This window comes from Ostrea edulis, chromosome 8, assembly GCF_947568905.1.
Source record: "Ostrea edulis chromosome 8, xbOstEdul1.1, whole genome shotgun sequence".
In the NCBI taxonomy this organism is placed as follows: Eukaryota; Metazoa; Mollusca; class Bivalvia; order Ostreida; family Ostreidae; genus Ostrea; species Ostrea edulis.
The window spans coordinates 8,359,435-8,386,339 of record NC_079171.1 but is presented as its reverse complement, the minus strand read 5'-3'; the positions used below and the strand labels follow the sequence as shown (position 1 = coordinate 8,386,339).

The following is a 26,905-nucleotide window of genomic DNA, read 5'->3' as shown; positions in this document are numbered from 1 at the left end:
GTTTGTATTTTTTCAAAAAAGGTTGTTGACGCAAAACAATACTTACACATACATTTAGGAAATATATTGTCGGTATTGTTTACTATTCTCGTTAATTAAAGGACATTGGACGTTATTGGCTATATACCGCCGAGGTTTTTTTTTTCCAACTTTCATACTATGCTTAATTATTCTTTTTATTTACACAACTAGGATGTTCTTCTCATCCCACTTACGTAAAAAGGACGTAATATTTTATTATGACGTTATGAATATAAACCAAAGATGAGCTGTTTAGCGGAATCAGTTGATTTGAAATAAATTATAAATAAACTTTAGCAAAAACAATACTTTTGCATGCAACAACCAGATTTATATTTTGCACATTTAATTATCCATTAATATTCTTCTTTCATTATCATTATGGTGTCGGTTGTTGGCTGCAAACAATATGAATTTTAAAAAAGAATGAATGCAGAAATCGGCTATTTTCGAGATGCAAAGTCAATATTTTGCATGTTATAGAACTGAAAAATAATAATACTTTTGCATGCAACAACCATATTTATATTTTGTATGTTTAATTATCCATTAATATTCTTCTTTCATTATCAATATGAATTTTAAAAAAAGAATGAATGCGGAAATCGGCCGTTTTCGTTACACTAAGTCAATAGTTTACATGCTATAGAACCGAAGCAAACTGTTCCATCATTTAACCCGGCTCATAAACTTTTACTTACTTTGCGATTTAATAAATACACGTATGTCCAGTCACACAATTAATGCTTTACCTAGTTTGTCATAAAAATCTGCACCTAATAAATGCAGATGTCTGCCTCTCGAGTCACGGAGGCGGATCAAAAATCTACCGCATGATGAATGGAAATTATTCTACTTTAGTTTTTAAAGGTCACGGAAATATGTTTGGACGTCCTGTCTTTTCGAAATAAGATTATTTAAGAATAATTGAATTTAAAAAGAAAAGAAAATCAAAGACACGCATAGACCTTTAATAACTCGAATTTATTTTCTTTTTATAAAAATCGGACCGAAAATCGTTCATTTTCGGCAAAAATGGGTACTGATACGTTATATCTCAAAAACTAGATAGTTGGGATGTCTGTTACTTTTTTCGCTAAATTTTAAACTATCTTTAATACAAATATATCAAATATAATGCATAAAACTTGTTGCTAATAGCATTGACGTGTTTGTGCGATTTTTTTTTTAAGCAGTTTTTTTTTACCTCAATTTTAACGTACATGCATGTACATGTATGTATATATGATGCATGTTGAAATTAAATATTACTACATTAGTAATTAGATATTGATTCCAAAGGTTTTAAGAACCTTTGGAATCAATATTTATTTAAATTGAAAATAAAAATAACAGCCAATCATTATTTATGTCTTCTAGCGAGATGCGGTTTCTTTAAAACGTCGAAAACCTGTGATCGATTTGAAACTTCGACCATTGTTGTGGCAGATTATTTTCTATATCGTATATGATTGATTGATTGAATATTGTTTAACGCCCCTCGTAAGAATGTTTCACACATGGAGATCTCACCACTGCCAGTGAAGGGCTGCACAATTTAGGCCTATGATCGGCGCTTATGGCCATTGAGCAGGGAGGAATCTTTATCTTGCCACACCTGTTGTGACACGGAGACCCTGTTTTTGCGCAGGATGTACGTGTGTATCATTATCAATCTTATAAAATATATGATATAGGTGTTGTGATGATTGTTACTAAAAGTTTATATTAGTATTGACGTATGCCCCCTCCATGATTAGGAAAACTGGAGTATAACCGTAAGGTGATGTAGACATATCTTTCTCTCATATCTACGTATGTAAGATACAGATATTCTATGAAAGAAAGGTATGTAAGATATTTCTATCTTTCATATCACGTGACGTTATCTTACATATCCCCAAACTTCCACCAGAGTTCGTTTGCCCACAAACCAAACTCTTCCACTTAGGCATTATGGGATAGCGATTTCTTAGGCCGCGTATACTGTGACGTCACTGTAGAATGACGAAAAAACATAACGTCAAACGTAACCAACTTTCAAAACAAGAACGTAAACATCAAATTCATTACTTTACACAATAATTTGAACAGAGTATCCTTACTTTTTAATGATCTTTTGATCATTTTATGTTTAAAATAAAATCCATACTTTTATATTAATGCTTTTAATATTAATATCTTCAGGACCCGGTTGTATCAACGATTCATTAAATTTAATGTGACATTAACCCTAATAAGTTATTAAATCCTTAATGTGACATTAGTTAATGGATTCATTAAATACCGTTGTATAAAACCTTTATTAAACTCACATTAGTTAATGTGACATTAATATCTCATTAAATGACACCAATCCCATAATGCAGCGTAATGTTTACTTCTTGTCTATTTACATCGTCTGCATATCTTTTGTTTACGTGCTTTCAATTATAACGTACGAAATGTCTGTCAACCAAAAAGAAAAAAGCAACAGAAATCGTGGGAAAAATTTCGACAGTAGTGAAATTCAGCTTCTGACTGAGCTAGTGGAAAAAAATATAGCCATTATAAATAGCAAATTCAGCAACACACTGACGAATGAAAAGAAGAAGGCTGTGTGGCAGAGCATAACCGACCAATTAAACGCTCTTGGTGTTGCTTGCAGATCGGTTAAAGAGATCAAAACAAAATGGACCAACATGCATCAGTCTGCTAAACGTGAATTTAGCGATGCTAAAATAAGCCAACGTAAGACAGGGGGTGGTCCGATGGCAAAACCCTTGTCCGTGGTCAATGAGAAAATCGTGGATTTATTCAAGGACTCACCATCCTTCAATGGACTGTCAGGTTTCGAAACCCAGTCTTATGGTAAGTAACATAACACGAGAAAACAGTCATAAACCACAGGCACCTGCATTTCTGTCAATACATCGCTCAATAAAGCCAAAGATGGAAAAATCCTACCCCCACTATTATTATATACATCTCTGTCAATGTAAAGTCGCTCAATAAAGCCAAAGGTCGAAAAATCCCACCCCCTCTATACATGTATATAAATTGTGTATGTATTTATACATAGAGGAGTAGGATTTTTCGATCTTTGGCTTTATTGAGAGACTTATTGACAGAAATTCAGGTGCCTGTGCATAAACACACTATGCATGTATGCGTACAACATAAGCCTAAAACGCGACACACTCTTTCATGTACATGGCGTTACTCTTGAGAACTTACCTTATCTGATAAAAAAGAATCCACCCGATATTTTGTATATAGTTGAATGGTAGAGCCCCTCCGAAATTTCATAATCCTTGATGATGATGTGACGGCACATTTCAAAATCACATAAAGCATTTTTCCATGATTGTATCTATTTAGGCAGGTAGTGTTATAAGACAAAGGAATTGAAATATCACAGCAGATACCATTCCTTGCTTTCCATGTGCTTTATATTCAATTTTACATTCGGCCTTTACCTTCCCGCATTTCTGGCTCATGAATGAAAGTGACGTCATTGTTAGAGACGCCACATACGCATGCCACACAGTTTTAAAACAGGCCTGCATTGAATTATCGTCATCATTATTTATACATAATTTAAAAAAAAAGAAGTTACAACAGCTTCAGCAGATGTCAAACCATTTGTACAATGAATTAACACTTGTCAGTAGCGGATCCAAGAATTTTTTAAAAAGGGAGGGTGACTTTTTTAAAGGGGGGTCCACCCTCAAAAAGTGTTCATTATACTCTTTTTAAACACAATTTTCTGAGGAAAAGGGGGGTATCCCCCCTTTGGATCCGCCACTACTTCGAGATATATACAAATATATTGGTATGTACATCAAGTCAACGTAAACAAAATGGACCACAAGATTGATTGATTGATTGTTGTTTAACGTCACTCTCGAGAATATTTCACTCGTATTGAGACGTCACCACTGCCGGTGAAGGGCTGCAAAAGTTAGTCCTATGCTCGGTGCTAATGGCCTTTGAGCAGGAAGGGGTCTTTATCGTGCCACACCTGCTGTGACACTGGACCTCTGTTTTTGCGGTATCATCCAAAGGACCGCCCCATTTAATCACCTTCTACGACAAGCAAGGGATACTGAGGACCTATTCTAATCCGGATCTCCACGGAACTATGAATATGATTTATTTCCAAATTAAGGCCTCTCGGACATACATACAGCATACAGGATTGTTAACATTTTATAAAAAAAAAAAAAAATTATGATGATAAAAAGAAAAGAACAAAACAAGAGCAAAATATGCACTATTAGTATGAGCAATGTTCATACATGTACATGAGACATTTTGAACATGATAATACTTATTTGTATTACATGTAAGTACCACCGTGTACTAAAAAAAATGTATCTACACAAATAGCTATTCAAATCTAATGTACTGATATCAATGATATAAAATTTTGTTTCACATAATGAAATAGGTGATGGAAACATGGAGTTAATAGGTTCTCCTAAGACTGTGTCCCTCCTATCTGATTTGCTTATACATGTACCTCAACATGACAATAACGAACAAGTATTAGAGGTTGACGTCAACCATGTTCTCGTCACCAAGGACTCGGACGCATCATGTACTTCGCAGAAGACTGCATTAGAACTTGAAACGGAAGAGCCAGCATCTACATCCCAAAGGTACCCCTTTCTTTCTTTTTTTTCCTTCTTTTTCTTTACTAACGTCCCTATCCGACCCTCGGAAACAAAGTGTGTTTACTCTGAATGAATTTTACCCCGTTGGTCAATAGTACAAATACTAGAGCCACATCAAAGAGAACTATCTATCTGTTTATAATATATATCTATGCATGCAATTTTCTACGTTTCTATTGCAGACCAGGCACTTCGGAAAGAGCAAGCGCTTGTACTACACATCGCAAGAAGATCAAGCCAGAGGATGTGACTCGCATGCAGTACGAGGTCTTGGTAAAGCAGAAGAACAAACTTGAGGAACAAACTCTGTACTACAAACTAATGAACAAGAAACTTAAAATGGAATTGAATTTGACAAATGAGGATTGATAGTTATTTAATTGAACTATATGTCTCTCATATTTGGCCCAGGTTAGACTGTCAGTGCCAAATTTTAAATATTTTCCTCCTTAATTATACCCAAGCAAAAATCCCAGATGCTGGAGTTTTCAAAAGCACGTACATCTTATAATTATTAAAATGATATGAATTATTCAACATTTGTTCAACTACTTGAGGATCATGTAGAAATGAAACACATTTTCCTTATATTGTCATGTATTTTGTACCTCATCAAACAAGTGTTACATGTCAAAAATACTGCATATATTGCAATTATAGTAACTCTCTCTCTCTCTCTCTCTCTCTCTCTCTCTCTCTCTCTCACCGCGCAAGCACACACACATAGAGATTAATTGCATGATGAAGTTAGAAGTTGTTCCTGGTTATGTAATTTCTTATGTTCTTTCCGTCCTCTGGTCCATTGTACGTTCCTGGAATGTTCCTGTCAGGAATAGCCACACCCTCGTCAAGCACAGGTTCACGCTGCATTATTGCAATGTTATGCAAAACTGCACAGGCTCCTACAATATGTACAGGTGCAAAATCGGTAACTTTTAGCAATTCGTTTTCTTAGTTAATTAATCATATCTAAAGAATTGTTTGCGTATACAGGTAATGACATTCATGCACAGTTCAGCTGCATTTATATACGATGTAAGAGTATGTGAAGTAATTAGACTTATCAGTGGCGTAGCTTCCATTGAGGCAACCGAGGCAGCTGCCTCGGTAAAAAAAACCAAAAAAACCCCCACCTTTTACGTTGTTAAAATGTCGATAGCTACTGGGGGGCACAGCCCCCCAGACCCCCTGCCTCGGTAATATTCGAACCCAAGCTACGCCTATGCTTATTCAGCAAAATCTAGATATGTTGTATAAAATATGCGGGGTCCGCTCTTTTAATTTGTTCAATAATCTGTTGCTGCGTGACTGTGGAGATATTCGTTTATCGTAAAAAATCAATACATATAATTGTATATAATATAAAAAGTCATATCACAAATATTTCCCTACCAATTATGGCACAAACACGTTCAGGGCGCATTCTGATTTCGCTATGTAAAATGTGAAATCGCCTCTTGAACCACCCAAATGCACGTTCAACGGTCACCCTAGTTCTTTTGTGAGCAGCATTGAATCTCTCCTCAGCTGGCGTGGATGGTCTGAGGTAAGGTGTTATCAGGTATGGCTGACAAGCATAACCACTGTCCCCTAAAAGGACCCCGTCGTTAAGCGAACGGAAGTTCTCCTCTATCTGTGCTTTAATTCCACTCATGCGGAATATGTGGCTGTCATGGGTGCTTCCAGGCCATCTTGCAACAACGTTGGTGAATTTACCTGCAGAAACTGTACGCAATGAATGTACAGGTAGCGAACAAATTATGGAGACAGCTGTGATAATTTTGCTAATATTTTTTTTTTCTATAACCACGAAAACTAGAGTATCTCTGATGTGCATTGGATTTTCACAAATTCCTCTATACAAAGTTTCTTTCGATTTTCAAATCGTGCTAGTTCAGTATTTTTTGTCTATATTTTTTTCTAGGTTAGAAATTATTTATATTTTTTCTACTACATATATACAGTGCTGGGGCCCATTTCTTCTCTAAAAATTTTGACACGCATAATAAAATATTTGTTAGATTTCCAAAATCTTAATTTGTGTGTTGGGGGGGGGGGGGGGGGTCTTCATCAACTAAAACTGCTTTTTAAAAAACACGCTTTGATTGATTTAAATGGGGGTGCTCATCTTTCGCTATATAGGGCTTTAATTCATAACTTTCAAGCTTACCGTGTTCTCATTCACTGGGATTATCAAAATTGGGGGGTGGGGGTGATTGTGTATTGTTTAACATCATTCTCTCGAGAATTTTTCACTCATGCATATGGAGATGTCACCATTGCCGGTGAAGGACCGTCCCATTTAGTCGCCTCTTACGACAACTGAGGACACCTATTTTAACTCGGGTCCCCATGGGATCAGCCAATATATCTTTATCTGCATCTGAAAATAACAGATAATCCTTACTGTCTAAACTGGGTACCAGTTCCAACCCTGTACTTCTGCATATCATATATATATGTACATATATATAATCACATGTATTGAGGTACGTATTTTTTTCTCTCTTAAGTTTAGGAGGTGTATAAGAAATCTGATTGAAATCATTAAGAAACTTTGTATTCCACAATCGCCCAATCACTTGGGAGTGTCCGAGGAGGCAAGGTTTTATTCTTCAGTGTAATCTTGCATTTCCACCCTCATTCCACTACTATTACATGTATTAGGGGCATGTATGAATATTTCCATGTAATTTCAAATGACAAAAATGGGTCCCAGATGTAGATGCATGGGAAATTTCACTTTATTTGGATACCCACTTCCACCCCTACCCGCAGGGTTGAACTCACGACCTGCGGAACCAAATCTCCTAGCAGTATGTACATGCTGCTAGGACTTGCCTAGATGGTCGAGCGGTCTAGCGTGCTGGTTACATGCTGCTAGGAGATTTGGTTCCGCAGGTCGTGAGTTCAACCCCGGGTAAGGGCGGAAATGGGTATCCAAATAAAGTGTAATTTTCTGTGCTTTATATTAAATATTTCTTCACTTAGGGCAGTTATGTTAATTTAAGAGTTTATTGCTTTTTCGTGCTTTATATATATATATATATATATATATATATATATATATATATATATATAAATTACCGTTTTGATCACATATTGCTTGAACATTTAAGGAATGGTAACCTTTCCTATTTACGAAAGCTGCCTCGTTGTCTGTGGGGGCCTGGATTCGTATGTGAGTTCCGTCAATGCATCCGGTGACGCCTGGGAATCCAGCCAGCTTGTAGAATTCATTTTTTGTAATTTGCAAATCTCTATCATTGGGCCATCTTATAAATCGTGGTGCCAAAGATGTCAATGCCAAGGAAACTCGCCTAACTACTCTCGAAACAGTAGATTTCTCCACACCTGTGGTGTCCCCAAGCACTTGTAGGAAACTCCCACTGGCATAAAATCTTAATGCGATAAGAACCTGAATATAGATAAAGCTGTTTGTTCAAATTTTTTGCTTTATATTGACCACATTCATTAATGCATATAGACAGAATATATTAATTATTTGACATGCTCGCCATTTTCTCGGAGCTTTTCTGAAAAAAGTGAGGGGGGGGGGGGTGTACATGGATTGTACCGTGACGAAGTTGCTTGGGTACCTAGGCCTGTATGTCTCAGGGACTTATATATCGCTTGGGTATATACAACGTAGTGTCGTAAAATGAGTAAACTTTTGTGTTTTACTATATATATTATTGAAAAAGACTTTTAAAAAAAAAAAAATTCATGATTGAAAAATATGAAATCTGAGAGAGAGAGAGAGAGAGAGAGAGAGAGAGAGAGAGAGAGCGATTTCTTATGAAATATGTTTAGAGTTTTTGACATAGTTTTAGAAGAAATAAAGGATTCATTTTTGTAAGAAAAGGGCGCCACGCCCGGTGGCCAAGTGTTAGATCTAAGTGACTCATATCCACGACGTAGTAAGTGACGTCATTTTGGGAAGATTGTAAACAAAATAGGGTAAATCCACTTCATATGTTTTTGTGACTGAGTATATGAATTGTTTATGCTAAGAAGCAAAATATTGTACCTGTGTCTCCGTACTTAGAGCCTGCGATCTCCTCGTCTTGTTGCCGATCCTGGGATGCAGTAAGTCACAAATAAATTGTATGGATTCTTTCGAAAACCGATATCTAGCCCGAATTTCATCATCTGACATATCACATATATTGAACCGATCGCGAAATATGCGATCCCTTCTTCTTCTTCCAAGATGCTCAAACATTAAGTTGTTCGCCATATTTAATGAACGATTAATGATGCCCTAGAACGTACATTAAATCTAGCGATTTTAATGAAGGTTTAATGAAAGGATCTCTTCATTAAATATTTGATACAACAGAACTTAATGTCACATTAAATATTTTGAATTTAATGAGGCTTTAATGTCACATTAAATATTGATACAACCGGGTCCAGACTTTTAACTGCGAACTACTTCTTTATTGTAATTTGTCTGCGTGATAATCGCGGACTCACAATATACAAATCTGTATATTGTGGTGCGTCACATAGGAGAGGTCTATTCGTAGGCACTGTGACGTAATGAGGCCTCGACGGGGAGTTTGACATATCCCATGACGTCATAATCAATACACAACTAGCTTGCAACTTACCTCGCCTCGATTGACAAACACTAGCGTCTGCAAAGCTCTTGTACAAAAAATGACAGATTGTAATGTCCCTGATAATCTCCAGGTGTATGTGACCGGACACAAAAATACACATTCCTTGAATAATTCCTGCACACTCAACAACAGTCACAAATTCCTCATACACCTATGTCATCCGGTGCATTATGCCAGTTCACAGAAACCCAGCCCACACGGTCTATTACTTCTAGGCCTACCTCCACATTCACTCTGTCAACGTCTACTGTCCGTGTCTCAGGTGAAATAAGTGCCTTCAATGTCCATGAGACTCGAGTCCTTGCACGCGTGAAAAACGAAAGTCTAGCCATGCCCATATTCACCAACAAAAACCACTTGGAATCTCTCTTCACACACTCGTCATTAAAGGACACATCTCGTGTTTTCAAAGTATACAGAATTATATGCATTTTGTCTTCCTTATGCTTATAGAAATTAATTGTAGTAGTTCGTTCGCTGAAGTATTGCGATAATTAGCCACAATACGGACTTAAATCTAAGCCCCGATTTCAAAAAGCCTAGTTAATTAGATAGGTAGTCACGTGGTAAATTGACGTCATATGCGACCTTCGTCCATCAACTTGTTGTAAAAGTAGTGTTAGATACTTTTAAAAACTCGGGTTTTAGGGGTCTAATTTATTTACCATGGATAACATTTATTTCGATGTTGACAAATTTCTCGAGTCTAATATCTTTTAGCCACTAGTGCATACAAATAGCGACCCAAATTTAGCGAGAAAAGCGAGTATGAAATCTGCATAAATTTGCGAGTAAATAATGTTTACATCGGATCACTGTCTAAACACAATTTGGTAATGCCATGTCTGTAAACAACTGTAATTAGCGGTGTAGCTTTTCTAAAATAAACAGTGCAACTATTATTGAATTTATTTTTGGAGAAGTTAGATAGGCCTAAATTATGATACGATTACATGTATGTATCATTGAAAACTAGGCCTACTGTCACGGGCGCATTTCGAAAAAGAAAAAAATAATAATAATGATCAAACTTATTATGAAAATCACAATACTTTTAAATTATTTTATTAAAGCAATTTTATTAGGCCTAATCATTATTTTTTTGTTATCAACACGTTGTTACTTAGGAAGTGGGAGCGCGGCGTGCTGTTGTTGTAAACACATAGCGTTCCTTAAATATAATGTAAGCATTATAATTCAATTCAAAGTCGGGAAATATTATATTTTATTATTTATAATTGAAAGTTCAATTATCTTTTATCTTTAAATTTCTTTTTTTAAAACTACCAGTTGGTAGACACTGCTAGCAAAGTTCTGCCTATATGTTGTTACAAGGTGAAGGTCAGTTGGTGCGAGTGTGTATTGAATTCGAGAGCAGAACGGAAAGCATATGCCGTAGGCCTATATGTAACAGTGCGTAGCTTCGATAGAACCATTTTCTCGCAGTTTATCTACGTATTTGTCCAAGTGCTTGTTTGAAAAAGTACAGGGACAAATTTTACTGGGGAGTTTTATGGCAAAGTCGTTGTGCCGACAAAAAATATTCACGTCTTGTCCCTCATACCTTCCTTCGAAAATTGAAAAAAACACAGTCCAAATCTTCTCTACTGACAGCAAGTACACCCTTAAACGGCACAAAACACCCTAATGCAGTGTTATTTACAAACTGTTAATGTGATAATTGTTTGTTTGTCAATTAAATCTAATCTGTTTATGAAATGACTATCAACTGTTTTCAAATCTTCTCGCTCGAGGTCGCATATGACGTCACAGATAATGGCGCGTAAAATATCGAAGAAAATATGCATATCGCAAGATTTGAATTTCATCGCTTTCAAACTCGAAAACTACGCAAACTGTTTCATTTAAAACACATGTAAAGTAGTTTTAGGCATGAAATGAATTAATTTTGCTGAAAAATTAAAAAGTTTAAAAACATGCGATGTGTCCTTTAAATAACTGCTCAATTAATATCAATATCAATGCTCCTCTAAGAAAAAAAACCGTGCAGTTGTGGATTCATTGTCAAAATGTTTCGCGCTGATGGACTGTCGAGTTACGTCACGCATCACCCTGGTTATTGATTCATTCAAAGAGGAATAACTCTAATACAATTCACTTTATACACTCGTCGGCCGATTTTTTGTCGGCAAACGTAGTTGCCAAAATGAAGGTCGTAGAATTCGATTCTGGTGTTATTTTTAATGTACAGCGAAAAATTAATTAATTGGAAAATTCTCAAAATGGCGTCGCTAGGCACAAGGAAAACGGAAAACTCTAGAAATATGAGAGAAAAATACTCTCTTATGAGTTGCCATGAAATATTAAGGTGATTCCACCCTCGGGGTTGCAAAAAAGCGGTAAAACCCTCGGCAAAGCCTCGGGTTTCACAGATTTTTTGCAACCCATCGGGTGGAATCACCTTATATTTCATGGCTACTCATAAGAGAGTCTTATACTCTCTCTCCTCTCTCCTCTCTTCTCTCTCTCTCTCTCTCTCTCGTCAAGGTGTTCTGGATAGGCCTGGTCCGCACATTGAAAAAGGAAAATGCATGCATGATATTTATTAAATTCATTTTTTAAAAAGGTATGTTGTTACATACACTGTCTCTTGGAAACAGACACGTAGCATCATTATCGGGGGGGGGGGGGGGGGGGGGGTCGGGGGGGGGGTCGAAGGATAAGTTGGTAGTTAATTAGCAAATGAAATAAAAAACCTTTCTGCCTTATCTTCGAATTCTTAAATCGTCCGGGGGGGGGGGGGGGGGTTATCCTTCGTTACATGTGTTCAATTCATAATTTTAAGCCTATTTTTTCTCTCTCATTCAATTCACTCAATATATTAAATATACCACATTGTCTATACATATACTCAAACAACTTCCCAGAGTCCATTCTAGATTTAGACTGAATGTCGGTGCATACAATGACATGCCCACTGACTGATGTAGTTTTCATTATCAAAGATGAACACTAGAGAGAGAGAGAAAGAGAGAGAGAGAGAGATGATGAGATGAGATGAGAGAGAGAGAGAGAACAATTTGTTGGGCATATAAGGGAATGTAAAGATATAAACACGGACGCATTTTTGGAGGGTTTTTAAATGCATTTGCTATATGAAATATACCATTTGAAGTTACATGCATATTACTTGACCTGTTTTGCTGTACCCAAGAAAATGATATCCTATTCATGCAACATAAATTTTTATCGTTAGTACATGTACATTTACCACACTTTATTAAATATATTTTGTAAATACCCACAGCAGGTAGACACATTTTATTCGTAGGTACTGTAACATGTATATTGCATACACATGCAAGCAGACCTGTTATATAGTCCTTGGTGTACATGGCATAGCAAGTATTTTTATCCGACCTCAATAGACGTTTTAATCGCAGTGTTTATATTTATGGCCAACCCAAAAAAAAAAAAAAAAAAAAAAAAAAAACCAAAACAAAAATATGATTGCGTTCTACTCAACAATTTTTAACAAATACACGCATTATTTTCCTCACTCTAATTAACGCAAGATTTCTTCCGCAAAATGTCTATGACCACGATAAAGTTTACATGTAAATGAAAAATGTAATTTCCATAGCATGCAGTTTTCAATAGTCTTTAATCTCAATGAGTATTTCTATAAAAAAGTAAAAATTGTTTTTGGAAGAATCGGGGGACTGTAAATCCTATAAGGTCGATGACGTCGTTCCGAAAAAGCGACCATCGGAAGATAGCGTCAGAGTTAACAATGCAATATTGTAACGTTATTTTCTCAATATCAGCAACAATGGTAAATGGTACATGTTATATATGAATAAAACGAAAAAAATATCACCTTTTTACCTGCAAAATATGATCGGTTTTTCAAGCGTGGCCAATTTTGGCCAATGACGTCCCTTGTTCTTTGAAGTTAGATTGCTTTTATTTTGATCGTACACTCCTTTATTTGTGTAAAGCAACAAATAAATGACAATTGCAATAGACTGTACATGTGTGTATTGCGCAAAATTTGTGTTGACATTTCTCTCTCGGACATGTTCGTGCATGACTTAATAATCCATCAAGATAAATTTATCATATATAAATCAATGTGTATATTTCTTGTTATAAAAATATTTCTTCTCGAAAATATATAGGCTTCATTTCTTTTAAAGACGATACAAACGCAAGTATATCGATTGCTGCTTTCTTACATAACTGGTATACATGTAGAACAAATCAGTTTTATAACGAATTCGTTGTATTGAATTATGAATTCGCTATAAACGTATAGCGAATTACGCTTATAGCGAATTTGTATAGAGGGTCCCCAGAAATTCGTTAGATCAGAGTTTTTACTGTATTAAGTTATCATTGCCGTCAAATGACCTTACATGATGTTCACAAAATGAGGAAGATTCAAATCAATCCATTCTACTTAAAGGCCTGTGTAACCACGAGTAAGGGATTAATATCTGACTTCATTATACTCTATCCGTATGTCATTTTTTTCATCACATCATATTCAATTATTAGAGAGGTCTGAAAAGTTTACCCACCCTCGATAGGCCCCAGTTGGTACCCCTACAACCCTACACTGAGGGCATAAAATTAGAAACGTTTAGGTGAGCTCAAATGCCCCAAAAGGCCTATACAAGTCCTTTCAAGGATTTTGTATGTTTCACATATTTGCTCTCTATCCTCACATCAATTTTGTGTCGTTCGATAACCCCATTAGGGAGGTCTGAAAGTGGTCCCACCCTCGTGAGGTCTTTAGTGGTACGCCTACAGCCCCAAATTGACGACGGGAAATAGTAGCCCTATGTGTCCACTTCCTTACCTGCATACACTTTTTATAGACTCTTCAAATATTACATCTGCTATTCGCCTTCGTTACAATCTGACATGATGTAAACGTAGGGACTTTCGGTTGAGCCGTCATGACCCCATTTTAGTTTTCATGGGTTGGTATACATTGTTTTTATTATACCCCCGAACGAAGTTCATGGGGTATGTAGGAATCACCCTGTCTGTCTGTCCGTTCGTCCGTCTGTCCGTCTGTCTGTGCAGATTCGTGTCCGGGCCATAACTTCTTTGTTCTTTGACTTAGGCATGCCATATTTGGCACACAGGTGGATCGCCATGAGACGATGTGTCGAGTTCCTTCATGACCTCTATATGACCTTGACTCTTGACCTCAAGGGCAATTTTTTTTTTACAACGGATTCGTGTCCGGGCCACAACTTTTTGTTCTTTGACATAGGCACACCATATTTAACACATGAGTGTATCACCATGAGAAGATGTGCCATGCACCTTCATGGCCTATATATGGCCTTGACCTCAAGGTTAAAATTTAAGGTTTTTACAATGGATTCGTGACAAGGCCATGCCTTCTTTGTTCCTTAACATAGGCATATAATATTTGACACATGAGTGTATCACCATGAGACGATGTGTTGGGTGCCTTTATGACATCCATATGACCTTGAACTTTGACCTAAAGGTCAACATTTGTTATAGGGTTTTGATATAGTCATACCATAAGACATGGGTGTATCACCATGAGACTATGTGCCATGTACATTCATGACCTCTTTATGACCTTGACCTTTAATCTCAAGGTCAAAATTATAGGTTTATGCCATGGATTTGTGTTCGGACTATATTTTCCATTTTCTTCTACAAAGGCATACCATATTTTTCACTCAGAAAAGAGGTAATTTATACCTATTAACAACACCCTTACGGAGATTGGTGTAAGCGGGGGTATTCTTAGTGAGCATTGCTCACAGTACCTCTTGTCTATATCTGGATAACATACGTTTCATTCCATCACCTGCTATAAGATAGGTCTGAAATGTGATTCAATCCTCGGAATCCCCAAGTGGCACCCTTACAGCCCCGAACTAACGATATTCCAAGGGGTCTCCTACCTAGTGTCTATACACTTTTTTGTTAACTATTCAAATATAAGTTGTTATCAACATTCTCTATAACCGTATGTGATGTACCATTTGGAACTTTCACGTGAGTTGAATTGCCTCCAAGTAAGAAGCGTGATAATTAAGAATATATCTACCAATCTTTATAAAGATTATCATTTTTAATTTATTATTTGCTACTTCGCAGTATTCTGTATAAGTACTCTCAGTACTTTGATTTTTTCTTACTGGTTGCTAGCTTCTATCGGTTTATTGCCTACTAGCTAGTAACTGCAAGCTTCTATATCGGGTCATTGGCTGCTAGTTTCTATATTGGCTTATTGACTGATAGCTAGTGACAGTAACAGCTAGCTTCTATATCGGCTTATTGGCTGCTTGCTAGTGGCTGTTAGCTTCAGTCTAGTTGTGGAGATGCAGTATTGGCCGTATACGGCAGAGAAAATTGACGATTTTTTAACTACGGTATTTTGAGTTTATCTCTTGTTTTATTTATACAAGGACCAAAGCCAAATTCAACTCGTATTAAAATGACGTAATATTTGATAGTGACGTCACAAAAATCACGTCAAACAGCGGGTATTTTCAATGTAATATCTCTAAACTTTGATTGCATGAAATATTTTCACATATACTAACCGTTTTTAAATTGTGCATACATAATAAGAACCTAAAGGTCTTCTCCCAGTATCAAAATTGTTACGGTTATTGTATGTGAAAGTTAATGATTCTTATAAACAATGAGACCGGAAATTATATTGCAACGTGGTAGTTTATGCGTTTACATTATATTTACGTTGGAAACAAACGCAGCTCGGAGCGAGGAAAAACATTATAAATAACAAGAAGGGATGTTGTTGTTTATTGTTTTTTTAAAGGGGGAGGGGGTGATTCTACTTGCTTGTTAAAAAAATGTAGAACATCTGATTAATTCTCATCTGGTTTTTTAAGCAATAGAAGATGTAAGTGACGGTATTTTTTCAACTACAGCGATCCCCCGCTACATTACCCCCGCTATAATGCCACCCCCGCATATCGCCAAAAAAGTTCAAAGTCCCGTTTTCCTCTCTATGGTAAAACCCCGTTATAACGCAATCCCCTGCGTACCGCCATCCGCCAACCTATTTACAGGTACGATTTGGTCAATTACCGTTATAATAACCCCACTAATTATCGCCAATCAACTGCAGGAAAATTTCAGTGAGCAGGCTTAACCAATTATCCGCCATTAGTCCTCCAGTTTTGAAGTTTGGAGCAGATTATGAGTTACGTAAACGATAATCATCTGAGTTCAAATATGCAGTATTGTTTTTGAAATCTGAGTATGGCGAACATATCGAAATCTAATAGCACGTTGATGTAGTAGATACAATTTGTTTGATTTCTTATGACAGCTGTACACCCCCGATATAATGTCACCCCCTTTATAATGCCAAAATTGCCGAGGTACAATTTTTAGCGTTATAACGGGGGGTCACTGTATCCAATTGTGCATCAATTAACTCCTATCGGTATGAATAATATATTCTCTCAGATGTGAAGAAAACTTCAGCAAAATAAACAAGGGGATATTATTTGAGAACACACCTACAATGAGCGTTTCGTATAAACCGCCATTGCGTCGTATACACGGACATGGGAACGATGATTGCCGAACATAATTGGCTTTCTGAGACCGAAGTCATATGTACAAAGATGGAAATTGACGCGATCTATACGTTTCGTTTGTTAAGAATGATGTACATCGTTTCATGAATGAGAAGAAGTAAATTACTGTACTTTAAGTGTAAGAAAATACTACTTACGCAAATGTACCACTAAAATGAAATTTTGATTGTGAATTTTCTATAAAATTGGCATGTTAAATTGTTTACAAATTTGACACGTGCTCAGTGCCTCTCTTTCGCCTTTCTCCGAACTGGTGACCTCTAAGGTTAATGCACATCGGAGATTACGAGCAAGAATTACTGACAGGATGACAATGATTCACGAATCGACTTTTTCTGCTTATTCTACGGGTTTATTGCCTCAGATTCACTCTGATTCTATCAAGTTATAGACCTATATATTCAATCACATAGATGTTAAATATTTGTTCTTTTATATTTCAACTTATTTACCGTCAATTACAACTTATATAATACGGGTGTATATTTAATTGCTGGGGTAAAATTTAGAAATTCATTTCAAAATTAAGGATTATCTCCCTCATGCATAGCTCTTATTCTTGGACGAATTTGGCTTCAGTTTTTGGCACTCTACTTTTCGTTTTAGCTCTTAGAAGTTGATTGTTTTTTTCGAAATCCCAAAATTGCGGCTTGAGCAACACTGAAGAGACATTGTTTGTCGAAATGCGCATCTGGTGCATCAAAGTTAGTACCGTATACGTTTTACATTGCTTTAATGCCTCTAATACTGGAGTCCAAAACTTATGTATACGACATACACTACAGAGAAAGAAGTCCAAATCGTAATTCGGAATCAGCAAGTAATTAACAAATGGAAGTTAATCAATCACGACCCAAACTGGCATCATATAAAAATAAAACAACCATGTATGCAATTTGGTCATTGAATGTTTATCATCAAAGTGTATAAGAACTGTTTAACAAAGTATGACAATTTTAATGGTAAACACGGACCCCCCCCCCCCCCCCCCCCCCCCTTTCCGAAAATGAAGTTTCAAATTTTCACCATCATCAACTCCCCCTTTCATATTCTTCCATATTATTCCAACGGGTTATTGCTAATCGTTAGATATAATTTCGTAAAAATCATGTATACATGGGGAACTTATATTTCTAATCATTTTATCTTTGATGTCTTTATTAATTGTACTTGTATTGATAGCCATTTCTTCATGAATGCGCTGCAGTTGTAAGCATTCACTTGTGATAGATAGTAGCCGTGTATTTTAACGGTAGGGAATCCCAACAGAAAGGAAAATAGAATGTAAATATAATAAATAGATTGTTCGTTCTAAATATTATCTCCTATGACCTCTAAAACAACCGACATATGTTTTGCATGGAAAACCCGACACCTATTGACGTGTGGCCCGCCCGGATCATGTCTTGACAACGTACCAAGTACTGCTATTCTCTTTACGTAACCATCTGTATTTAATTGTTTTCATTACAAATGATAAGTATTGAACCTAAAACGAGCGTAAAGACTCCTGACATATTGAGGTGAAATTTACTTTATTTTCTGACTGCACATCAAACATTGACCAATTTTTCTTCTGATTATATTCTGCATAATTTGATTGATGTATATGAAACTGTCTGAAACCTCTTAACCCAATTTGACACCACCGTATTTATGAGTTTAGTTAAATAGAAAACATGTCTTAAGACTATCCTGAATAATCATTTGTGCAAAGGTCATCAAAGCAAAGAAATCAGAACATCATCCAATATATGAAACGGTGATTAATTACAAACTGACAGACGTGTGTACAAAAATTAATGTGCTGTAGCAGGTCTCAAAACCGACACACATTGTCACCTAATTCTGCTAAATTCGATTATAAAAGTACAGCGGTGAAGAGTCAGGTAAATGGCCTCATTATGAGATGTTATTTTGCTTTTCTACTCTCCCTGGGTTTTGTTGTTGTTGAAATTACATGTGGATTTATATGCTGTAGATTTGTTTTTACGCAACATTTTTTCTCCGAATTTGCTCTTCTTTATATTTTCAAAAAAGCAGATAATCATAAATTATTGCTTTTCAAAAAATGGTTGTTATCTCTGTCTGTCTGTCTGTCTGTCTGTCTGTCTGTCTCTCTCTCTCTCTCTCTCTCTCTCTCTCTCTCTTTCTCTCTTTCCCCCCTCTCTCTCATTTTTTTCGGTTATATTGAAATTATCCATGAGATCAAATTTTATATATATATCTGTGTTTTTCGGCAAGATTCCTTTTTGATTCACAGATCAACTCTAATTATATATATATATTTAAAGTAGTCCATTACAAAATATTGCTTTACAAAAAAGAAGAAAGGTTCCAAATTCTTTATCGTGTCCCCAGTGAAGTAGATCAGATTTACGGTACAAATCTCTCCGGATTATATTTGAGTTCCGAATTTCACTTCAATTATAATTTCTTGCGATATTTGAGAAAGCTGAATTAAAGAAATTAACATGTATATCAACGAGGAGACAGATTCAGCAAGAGTACAAGTTCCTTCGGAATCATACATTGAAAAATTACGTCAAAATGACATTCTCATTTTAGAGGTAAAATAAGCTTAAAAGCCCTACTCCGTAAAATGCGTTACACTGTAAAAATCAGTTTTCATTGTCACTTCTCATGACAAGATTTTTCCTTTACATTATTTAGTCTACTACATGTAAATTCACCACACGTGCATACTATAATATCTAGTGTGTTTTGAGACGCATATTTCATTGTGAAAATGAAATTGTGAGGTTATTTCTCATGACCACAAGTCAACGGATTTCACAAATTAGACACGCAAACATAACGTATCCGGTTCTAATCTGACGTAATTGTCAGAATCCCATCAGGACAGATCCCAGGGAAAACATTCAACTCGTGAGTCATGTAAGTGTCATCCTGTCAAAGAAAAAAGACCACCAGGATTCACTGTAATGCAATTCATTAGATAGATATGGAGATGGAAATGCGCGTTAAAATACACCATTAACTGTATAATCCGTTAGTGTATAAAATCTATCGATTCTTTAACCCCCTTAACCCTGCATGACGGAACTCAGCGATCCATCAAGTTTTGTTTACAGTTTTCTTTTTAATGTGTCCTGAAAATAGATACATGTAAGTCTAAGCTCTAAATCTAAAGTTCACGTAATCGATGAAAAAGTCGAAATAACAAACAGAATAATTATAAAGAATAAACAAAGAGTGGGGCGTGCACGGATATTTGGATAAATTAGAGGTGGGATCAGGTACCTAAAAGGGAGTAAGGATTCTCTGTTGACCCGTCGTATGAAATAAACTACAACTTTGTAGTCCTCATATATCAACGGTTATAAAATTGTGCCTGTATATTCATTTTTATATTACTCTATATATTTAACTGTAGCATGAAAGGTGACGATAATGAACACGGATCGATCTGATAACTAATACAAGCAATACAAAATAAAGAGTTGGGTAAATACGGCCACCTGGACAAACCAGGGGTGGGATCAGGTACCTAGGAGGAGTAAGCATCCTATGTCGACCGGCCATATCCGCTATGAACTTTGATCAGGTAGAGTTGTCGGTATTCAAAATCAATGTGCCAAGAATGGCCTAACAATCGGTAGGAAACATTTGGCCAAAATGATAGGTTGTATTAACAAACTACATCGTTATAAAGATCATGGAGTTTGTGAAATGCTGACTCTAAACGAGACTGTTGAAAGTCTGGTACCATCAACTTGTTTGTGAGTACCATGCTTCAATTAAGAAAACCTGACCATGCACAAAACACGTTCATGCGTATCGCATAGCTCTTATCCTTAGACAAATTTGACTCCACTTTTTTGGCACACTGTTTATTCCTATAATAGCTCCAAAACTTCATTGTTATTTCGGATTTCAAACATTTCGGTTGAGCATCACTGAAGATACATTATCTTGCGAAATTTGTCGAAATGCGTATCTGGTGCATCAAAATTGGTACCGTATAAGTTTTGCATACAACCACCACGTGCATGTGGTAATGGAATAGTGATACATTGATATGAAAAGATGACGACGGAGAAGCTTAAAGCATCCCATTTGTCATAATATCTACTTTTAACACACACACACACTCGTCAATACAACCTCGCATTGGGTCAAATCCAGGGCTCCGTGTTTGCCCAACTATTTATTTTGTATTGCTTGTAGGAGTTATGGGATTGATCACTGTTCGTTATCTTCAACTTGCATATATATATATATATATATATATATATATATATATATATAATACATTTCACATACTTTTTAGGAAAAAATATATCATTTGGAAGTGAGAAGCTGTGATTGTACGATATCAAGATGCTTTAATTAACAAAATCAACATTTCACTGACCTGTTTGTAACCATAAAAATACTCGAGTCTTTGTTTACACAACACAGAGTTAAGGCTGAATTATCGCTCTTATCCTGGGTACCTGTAAAGTGAGAAACGAAATCGAAACGAAACGAAACGAAATCTACCGAAACGAAACGAAACAGATTGTATAACCGAACTCTTTTAATTATAATAATTAAAAATGGTATCTTAGGCCCCTGTGAAAGTTACCACATATAAAATTCGCCTCCCCTTTGATGTAGGCTTTCGGCTTGACAAAGTTTTAAAAGTTGGAAAGGGGGGGGGGGGGGGGTACATATCCTTAGTTAATTAAATACCATGTACAATTAGTTTTGTATCCATAAATTTCAGAACCGAGGGTTACAGTCTCAGAGATCTGGTGAAACACATTATACGAGGGGTGGGATCGCCGACGTTGGATCCGCCTTTGGGCATAGATACATGAAGAAGCTCGTGTCTGAGAAAAATGAAAGCAGGAAGAGCTCTTAACCTCTTATTTTATCTCTAACTGCTGAGGTGCGAGTACTTTCAATAATGGAAAAACTCTATACATTTGGGGTGTTGCTAAGAAGGGGAATTGAAAACGGGACGGAAAACGGAATTTTTCTAATGCAATAATATTAGGAGAAGGTCGGCATTTTGTAAACTGAAAAGGCTTAAGAACGAGGGAATTTTAAGCAGAAATCACAAAGAGAACGGGAGGACATATTCAGAATCCACCGTTTGATATACTACATACAAATACACAATATCCACATGTATACATATATTTGTCTTTAGAGTAAAAATACTGAAACATGTATTTATGTCCAAAAGCGGATCCAACGCCGACGACCCCATCCCTCGTTTAGTGTGTTTCCCCAGACCTCTGACCTGTGAGACTGTAACCTTCCGTTCTGAAATTTATGGATCCGAAGCTAATTGCACATGATATTTATGTACTTTGTGCTTACCCCCCCCCCCCCCTTCCAACTTTTAAAACTTTGTATCAGTCAAGCCGAAAGCCTACATCAAAGGGGAGGCGAATTTTATTTATATGTGTAAACTTTAACAATGGGCCTAAGATACCAATTTTAATTATTATAATTAAAAGAGTTCGATTATACAGTCTGTTTCGTTTCGTTTCGGTAGGTTTCGTTTCGTTTCGGTGGGTTTCGTTTCGTTTCGGTGGGTTTCGTTTCGTTTCGATTTCGTTTCGCACTTTACAGGCACCCCTCTTATCCTTGCACTCAGAGGTTCCAAATTTTGGTTGAGTGATAATTTTATTTTTTTTTACATCAAAGATGAAAACTAATAATTTCTTTAAAAAACACGTCAACCAGTCAGTTTAATATCTAAATATACCAGGAAATATATCTGTATATATTGATGATGCGTGTTTATCAATACACTGCATTTCTAAGATCCTGTCTATACTTCCAAACTATTGAGTGAAACGAATAACAACAGAAAAATACGACCACTACACAACACGACTAGACAGTTTTCTTATCAATAAATGAAGGTGACCATTACTTGTTAAAGAGACAGTGACACTTTCACTGATTTTATATATATTTCAAGTATGTAAATTACGTATTTAGCTATATAACAACTTTAGGTATGGCTAACGCTAAGGAAATAATTATGATGAATTGTGCTGCTGAGTGATTTGAATGAAAGATTGATGGATTTCATTTTGGTTGGAAAAACCAAAGTTTGGAACCTCGTAACCTGCAAAACGAATTCTATCAAATCGGGGCAGCTATATAAAGGCTCCCTCAGCGCTGTTTTGTCGTGTCTTCCACCTCACAGTTCTGTACAGGTAAGTTCTTTTTTTTTTTAATTTAGCTATTAATTTGGCAATTGCGTAAAATAGTATTCCTGTTTAGAAAATGTTTCTAATTCATTCCTATGTTCTTTTTCTTTTGCTTGAAAAATTACAAATAGTTAAAAATTTGTTCTTTGAGAATCCAACACCCAGTCTATAAAGATCGTTTATTTGTCTTGCGGTGTATTTGGCGGTGTACAATTTCACTCAGTGACCGCTCAAAGAAAAAGTGCCAGAAATGTATACTTTTACGTATGGATAAATACATATTGATAGTTCTTCTCTCTCCTTAGAAGTAATGAAGTCAAGGCCCCGAAATATAAAGGAATGGAGAAGTACGGGGATATTGTTCTTCGTAAAATCCATCACAATTCAATTACGATTTACTCATATCACCTAGATATCTTTTTTTTTATAAATAATAAACATGCGATCAAATATTATCTATATCATACTAGTATAAAAGTTTGTCGAATGCAACATTGTTTGATTTGCTACGGTTGTCATTGGTCTTCGTGTCTCAGTGGAAAAAAACAACTTCTGACTTCTTTTCTAGAAGTTTTTGAATTCGATTCCCGTTGATGCCTTTGTATTTTAATTTGAAAGTTATTAGAATATTTTGCAAAGGGATTTGTACATTAAAAAAGTAGTAGAATAGCAGTCACTTGTTGTTTTATAAAACGCTCCACGTCCTGAGATAAAAGCCCTTAAACAACGCAATGACGTCACGGGCGAATTTGATCAACGGACATGCGAGACTATTTCGGAATGCATGTTCGCTACTATGACAACGTCTTTCGTGACATTTAACTTAGGTATTTAAGGTTCAAAGACTTTCATCTCTTATCATGGGTGCTCGGAAAAAGAACAATGTCTATCTATTTTAAGGACACGAGTCTGTCAGAACTTAGAATCGAATTGGTATAAAGAAGGAAGACTTAGTCTAATGTACTTAATATGCTACATTGTCAGATCTCTAAGTAAAATACATTGCTTTTAGTTACTCCAACTTACACTACACAATTCGACAGTGTGCACCTGTTTGATATTTCAGGTGTGCCGGCACGATGAAGGTGTTCGTTTTGTTCCTTGCCCTTTGCCTCGTCGCTGTCCAGGCGAGTCCCTATTACGGATACAGAAGTTACAAGCAATACTACCCCAGTTATTATGGGAAATACCATTACCCTTGTAAGTTAAAATATTGTTAAACACAATGCAAATTTTCTGTTCATTGAATTCTATATTTGGACCTTGCTTTTTTGTTTCGTTTGTTTGTTTGCTTTGTTTCCTTTGCGAAAGAGAAAGGACATTATCTCCCCCCGACCGTCCATCTGTCATGGAAAATTGTTATAGGCAAACATGTACGTTTCTCCAGGGATTGATATACCTTTTCATTGAATTTAAAATGAATCATTCATTCTCCTCTTTCTATAGTCCAGAGATTCAATTTCTTTCGTGTTATTTCTAACAAACTGTTAGTTTATGTTACAATTCAACTGCGTCATCGCAATGTACTTGTATTTCATTTACTAACATGCATAGATGTGGGGGAAAAGAAACCGTTTTGTTTAGTGATTGCATTTAGAGATTCGTCTACAAAATCTGATATCGTATTGTGCATATCATTATCTTATATAGTAGGCGTTGTCTTTCAATTAAAACATCCCAATATTATGCAAACGATCATTTGTAATAATACGAGGCATTCCTTATTCCTGATTAATCACTGTTGGTTATCTTCACCTCTCATCATAGGACTTATGTGATTAATCACTGTTCGTTATCTACAGAAAGGAAAAGTAATGTACATGTAATAATATTCCTTGTGGTGATTACTTTTCAGTGAAATACTACAAGAACTATTATCATCGACCTTACTACCACCATTACCGCCGTTACCGACCCACATACAGACGATACCACCACGGGTATCCCTACAAATACAACTACAAACCCTACTACAGCAAGCACTACTATTAACTTCTGGTGCGTATACAACTCTAATAAAACGAGAAAGGCAATAAAACCCTTGTTTTCATTGGCTGTAAAACTGGTCACATGTAGAGAAAATACCTTTCACAATCACTTTTTTCTAAAGTATATGAAATGTAGTGAAAAAAAAAACCCAAAGTTTAAGTATAATTTTTTTTGCATACATACAATTCTCGGCAATCAAAGCTTCAAGCATATACTTCTTTTTTAAAAGGACATATCTTAGAAGTGTAATCTTTCTGCACCAAATGCTTAGAAGATACAATCAACCTAAACATTATCAGTGTTTCAGCCTCACAGGTACATAATGTACCTTGGAAATATTATAAACAGCGTTTTAGCCACACAAATGATTACTAATGAATTAAACAAAACATTTTTCTTTCAAGATAATGGATATATTTCAGTTTTTAGCTTGGATAGATAAATATTTTTTCCATTACAGGTCGAATATAGGCGATGAAGAACAGCGTTTCCACTTGATGAAAGGTGGATTGATATGTGTTTATGAAATAAAGTATTTCCAAATAGAATGTTTCACTTAGGATGATTAGAAAACATTCAACGACCTCACATATAAGGATTTCCAATACAATGGAAGGGTCGGGGTAACGAAATGCAATCAATCTCATGACTCCAACAAGGAATACAAATTGGGGATTTCGGCAATACGATGTTCCCATGATACAATAACATTTCATTTCAGTAAAGAAACCATGGTGACTGAAAGGTGAATATGGCGTATGGTGATCAAGCTCGTGACTACAATAAGGAATACAAAATAAAGGGTTGGGGAAACACGGATCCCTGGGCATTCCAGAGGTGGGGTCAGGTGCCTACGAAGAGTTACCAGCCCCTGCCGACGGTGACACCTGATGCGAGCCCTATCTTGATCAAGTAAACTGAGTAACACGTAGTCAAAATCAGTGTGCAAAGAAATGCCTAACAATTGGTGTGAAACACCTCATACAACATTTGATACATTAACAGGTTTTATTGGCATACTAGATCATTTAAACGACGTTAAAATGTGCGAAATAATGATTAAATTCCGAGAAGTAGTTTCTTGAACCTAATCTCTTTTGTACTGGATTATTTTGAATCCATCAAAACGTATATAATGGTAGTGATGGACAACGGTGACGATGATAATTAATCTATTCTTAGCAAATACTAAAATAGGAGTAAGCCAACCACACACCCCTGGCATCAGGTGACTTAAAGGAGTAAAGTCCCCCCCCCCCCTGTTGACCGATCACTCCGCTGTGAGATGAATGAAATGTGAATATAACGAACAATGATCAATCTCATAACTCCTATAAGCAATACACAATAAATATTTGGGAAAATACATACCCCTGGATATACTAGAGGTGGGATCAGGTGCCTAGGAGGAGTTAACATCCCTTTTCGACCACTCACATCCGCCGTGAGCCCTACATATTGATCAGGTAAAATGTTATCCGTAGTAAACATCAATGTAACAAGAACGGTTTAACAAACAGTATCTGATTTGAGCACGGATTCATACATTTATGTGATTAAGATATAGGGCTCACAGGGTGTATGGTTGATTGACAGAGATGCTTATTCCTCCCAGGCACCATATCCCACTTCTGGCATATCCAGTGATCCACATTTGTCCAACTCTCTTATTCGCATCCATTATGGGAATTATGATACTGTTTGTTAGCTTCACCTTCTCTTTACTCAATTGTATGTAAAATATGAATAGTTGACAAAAATTGACAAAAATGTACATACGGAATTGTTTTAGTGTTATTTTCTCATGAAATACAACAGAGGGTTATGGAATCCTT

General features: G+C 36.1%; 3 protein-coding genes across 4 annotated transcripts; 2 read left to right on the top strand and 1 right to left on the bottom strand.

The window, feature by feature from the left end:
* The first annotated feature begins 2,213 nt into the window (after positions 1-2,213).
* On the top strand, positions 2,214-5,385 carry LOC125653292 (uncharacterized). The gene is made up of 3 exons (XM_056148104.1): positions 2,214-2,871; positions 4,454-4,664; positions 4,862-5,385. The coding sequence occupies exons 1-3, from the start codon at positions 2,385-2,387 to the stop codon at positions 5,046-5,048; spliced, it is 885 nt and encodes a 294-aa protein (XP_056004079.1). The 5' UTR covers positions 2,214-2,384; the 3' UTR covers positions 5,049-5,385.
* Positions 5,386-5,408: 23 nt separating this feature from the next.
* LOC130049891 (putative nuclease HARBI1) lies at positions 5,409-8,121 on the bottom strand (the record flags this gene model as incomplete). The annotated part of the gene is made up of 3 exons (XM_056148105.1): positions 5,409-5,581; positions 6,072-6,395; positions 7,767-8,121. Coding segments are annotated over 3 exons (834 nt in total), but the record flags the coding sequence as incomplete, so codon positions are not given.
* Positions 8,122-22,946: 14,825 nt separating this feature from the next.
* Positions 22,947-25,615, top strand: LOC125661102 (uncharacterized). 2 transcript variants are annotated; one of them, XM_048892994.2, is made up of 4 exons: positions 22,947-23,087; positions 24,148-24,281; positions 24,937-25,079; positions 25,531-25,615. In XM_048892994.2, the coding sequence occupies exons 1-4, from the start codon at positions 22,950-22,952 to the stop codon at positions 25,539-25,541; spliced, it is 426 nt and encodes a 141-aa protein (XP_048748951.2). In that variant the 5' UTR covers positions 22,947-22,949; the 3' UTR covers positions 25,542-25,615. The 2 variants fall into 2 exon arrangements, with proteins under 2 accessions (XP_048748951.2, XP_056004078.1); XM_056148103.1 differs by lacking the exon at positions 25,531-25,615 and having other exon boundaries at positions 24,937-25,119.
* Positions 25,616-26,905: the final 1,290 nt, after the last annotated feature.

Bases quoted from the DNA above. Each gene is read 5' to 3' on its own strand.
- LOC125653292 (XM_056148104.1), top strand. From the start codon at position 2,385: ATGCAGCGTAATGTTTACTTCTTGTCTATTTACATCGTCTGCATATCT. The intron at 2,872-4,453 runs GTAAGTAACATA...ATAATGAAATAG, and splicing joins TTTCGAAACCCAGTCTTATG to GTGATGGAAACATGGAGTTA. The intron at 4,665-4,861 runs GTACCCCTTTCT...TTTCTATTGCAG, and splicing joins CCAGCATCTACATCCCAAAG to ACCAGGCACTTCGGAAAGAG.
- LOC125661102 (XM_056148103.1), top strand. From the start codon at position 22,950: ATGGATTTCATTTTGGTTGGAAAAACCAAAGTTTGGAACCTCGTAACC. The intron at 23,088-24,147 runs GTAAGTTCTTTT...TTGATATTTCAG, and splicing joins CACCTCACAGTTCTGTACAG to GTGTGCCGGCACGATGAAGG. The intron at 24,282-24,936 runs GTAAGTTAAAAT...ATTACTTTTCAG, and splicing joins TGGGAAATACCATTACCCTT to TGAAATACTACAAGAACTAT.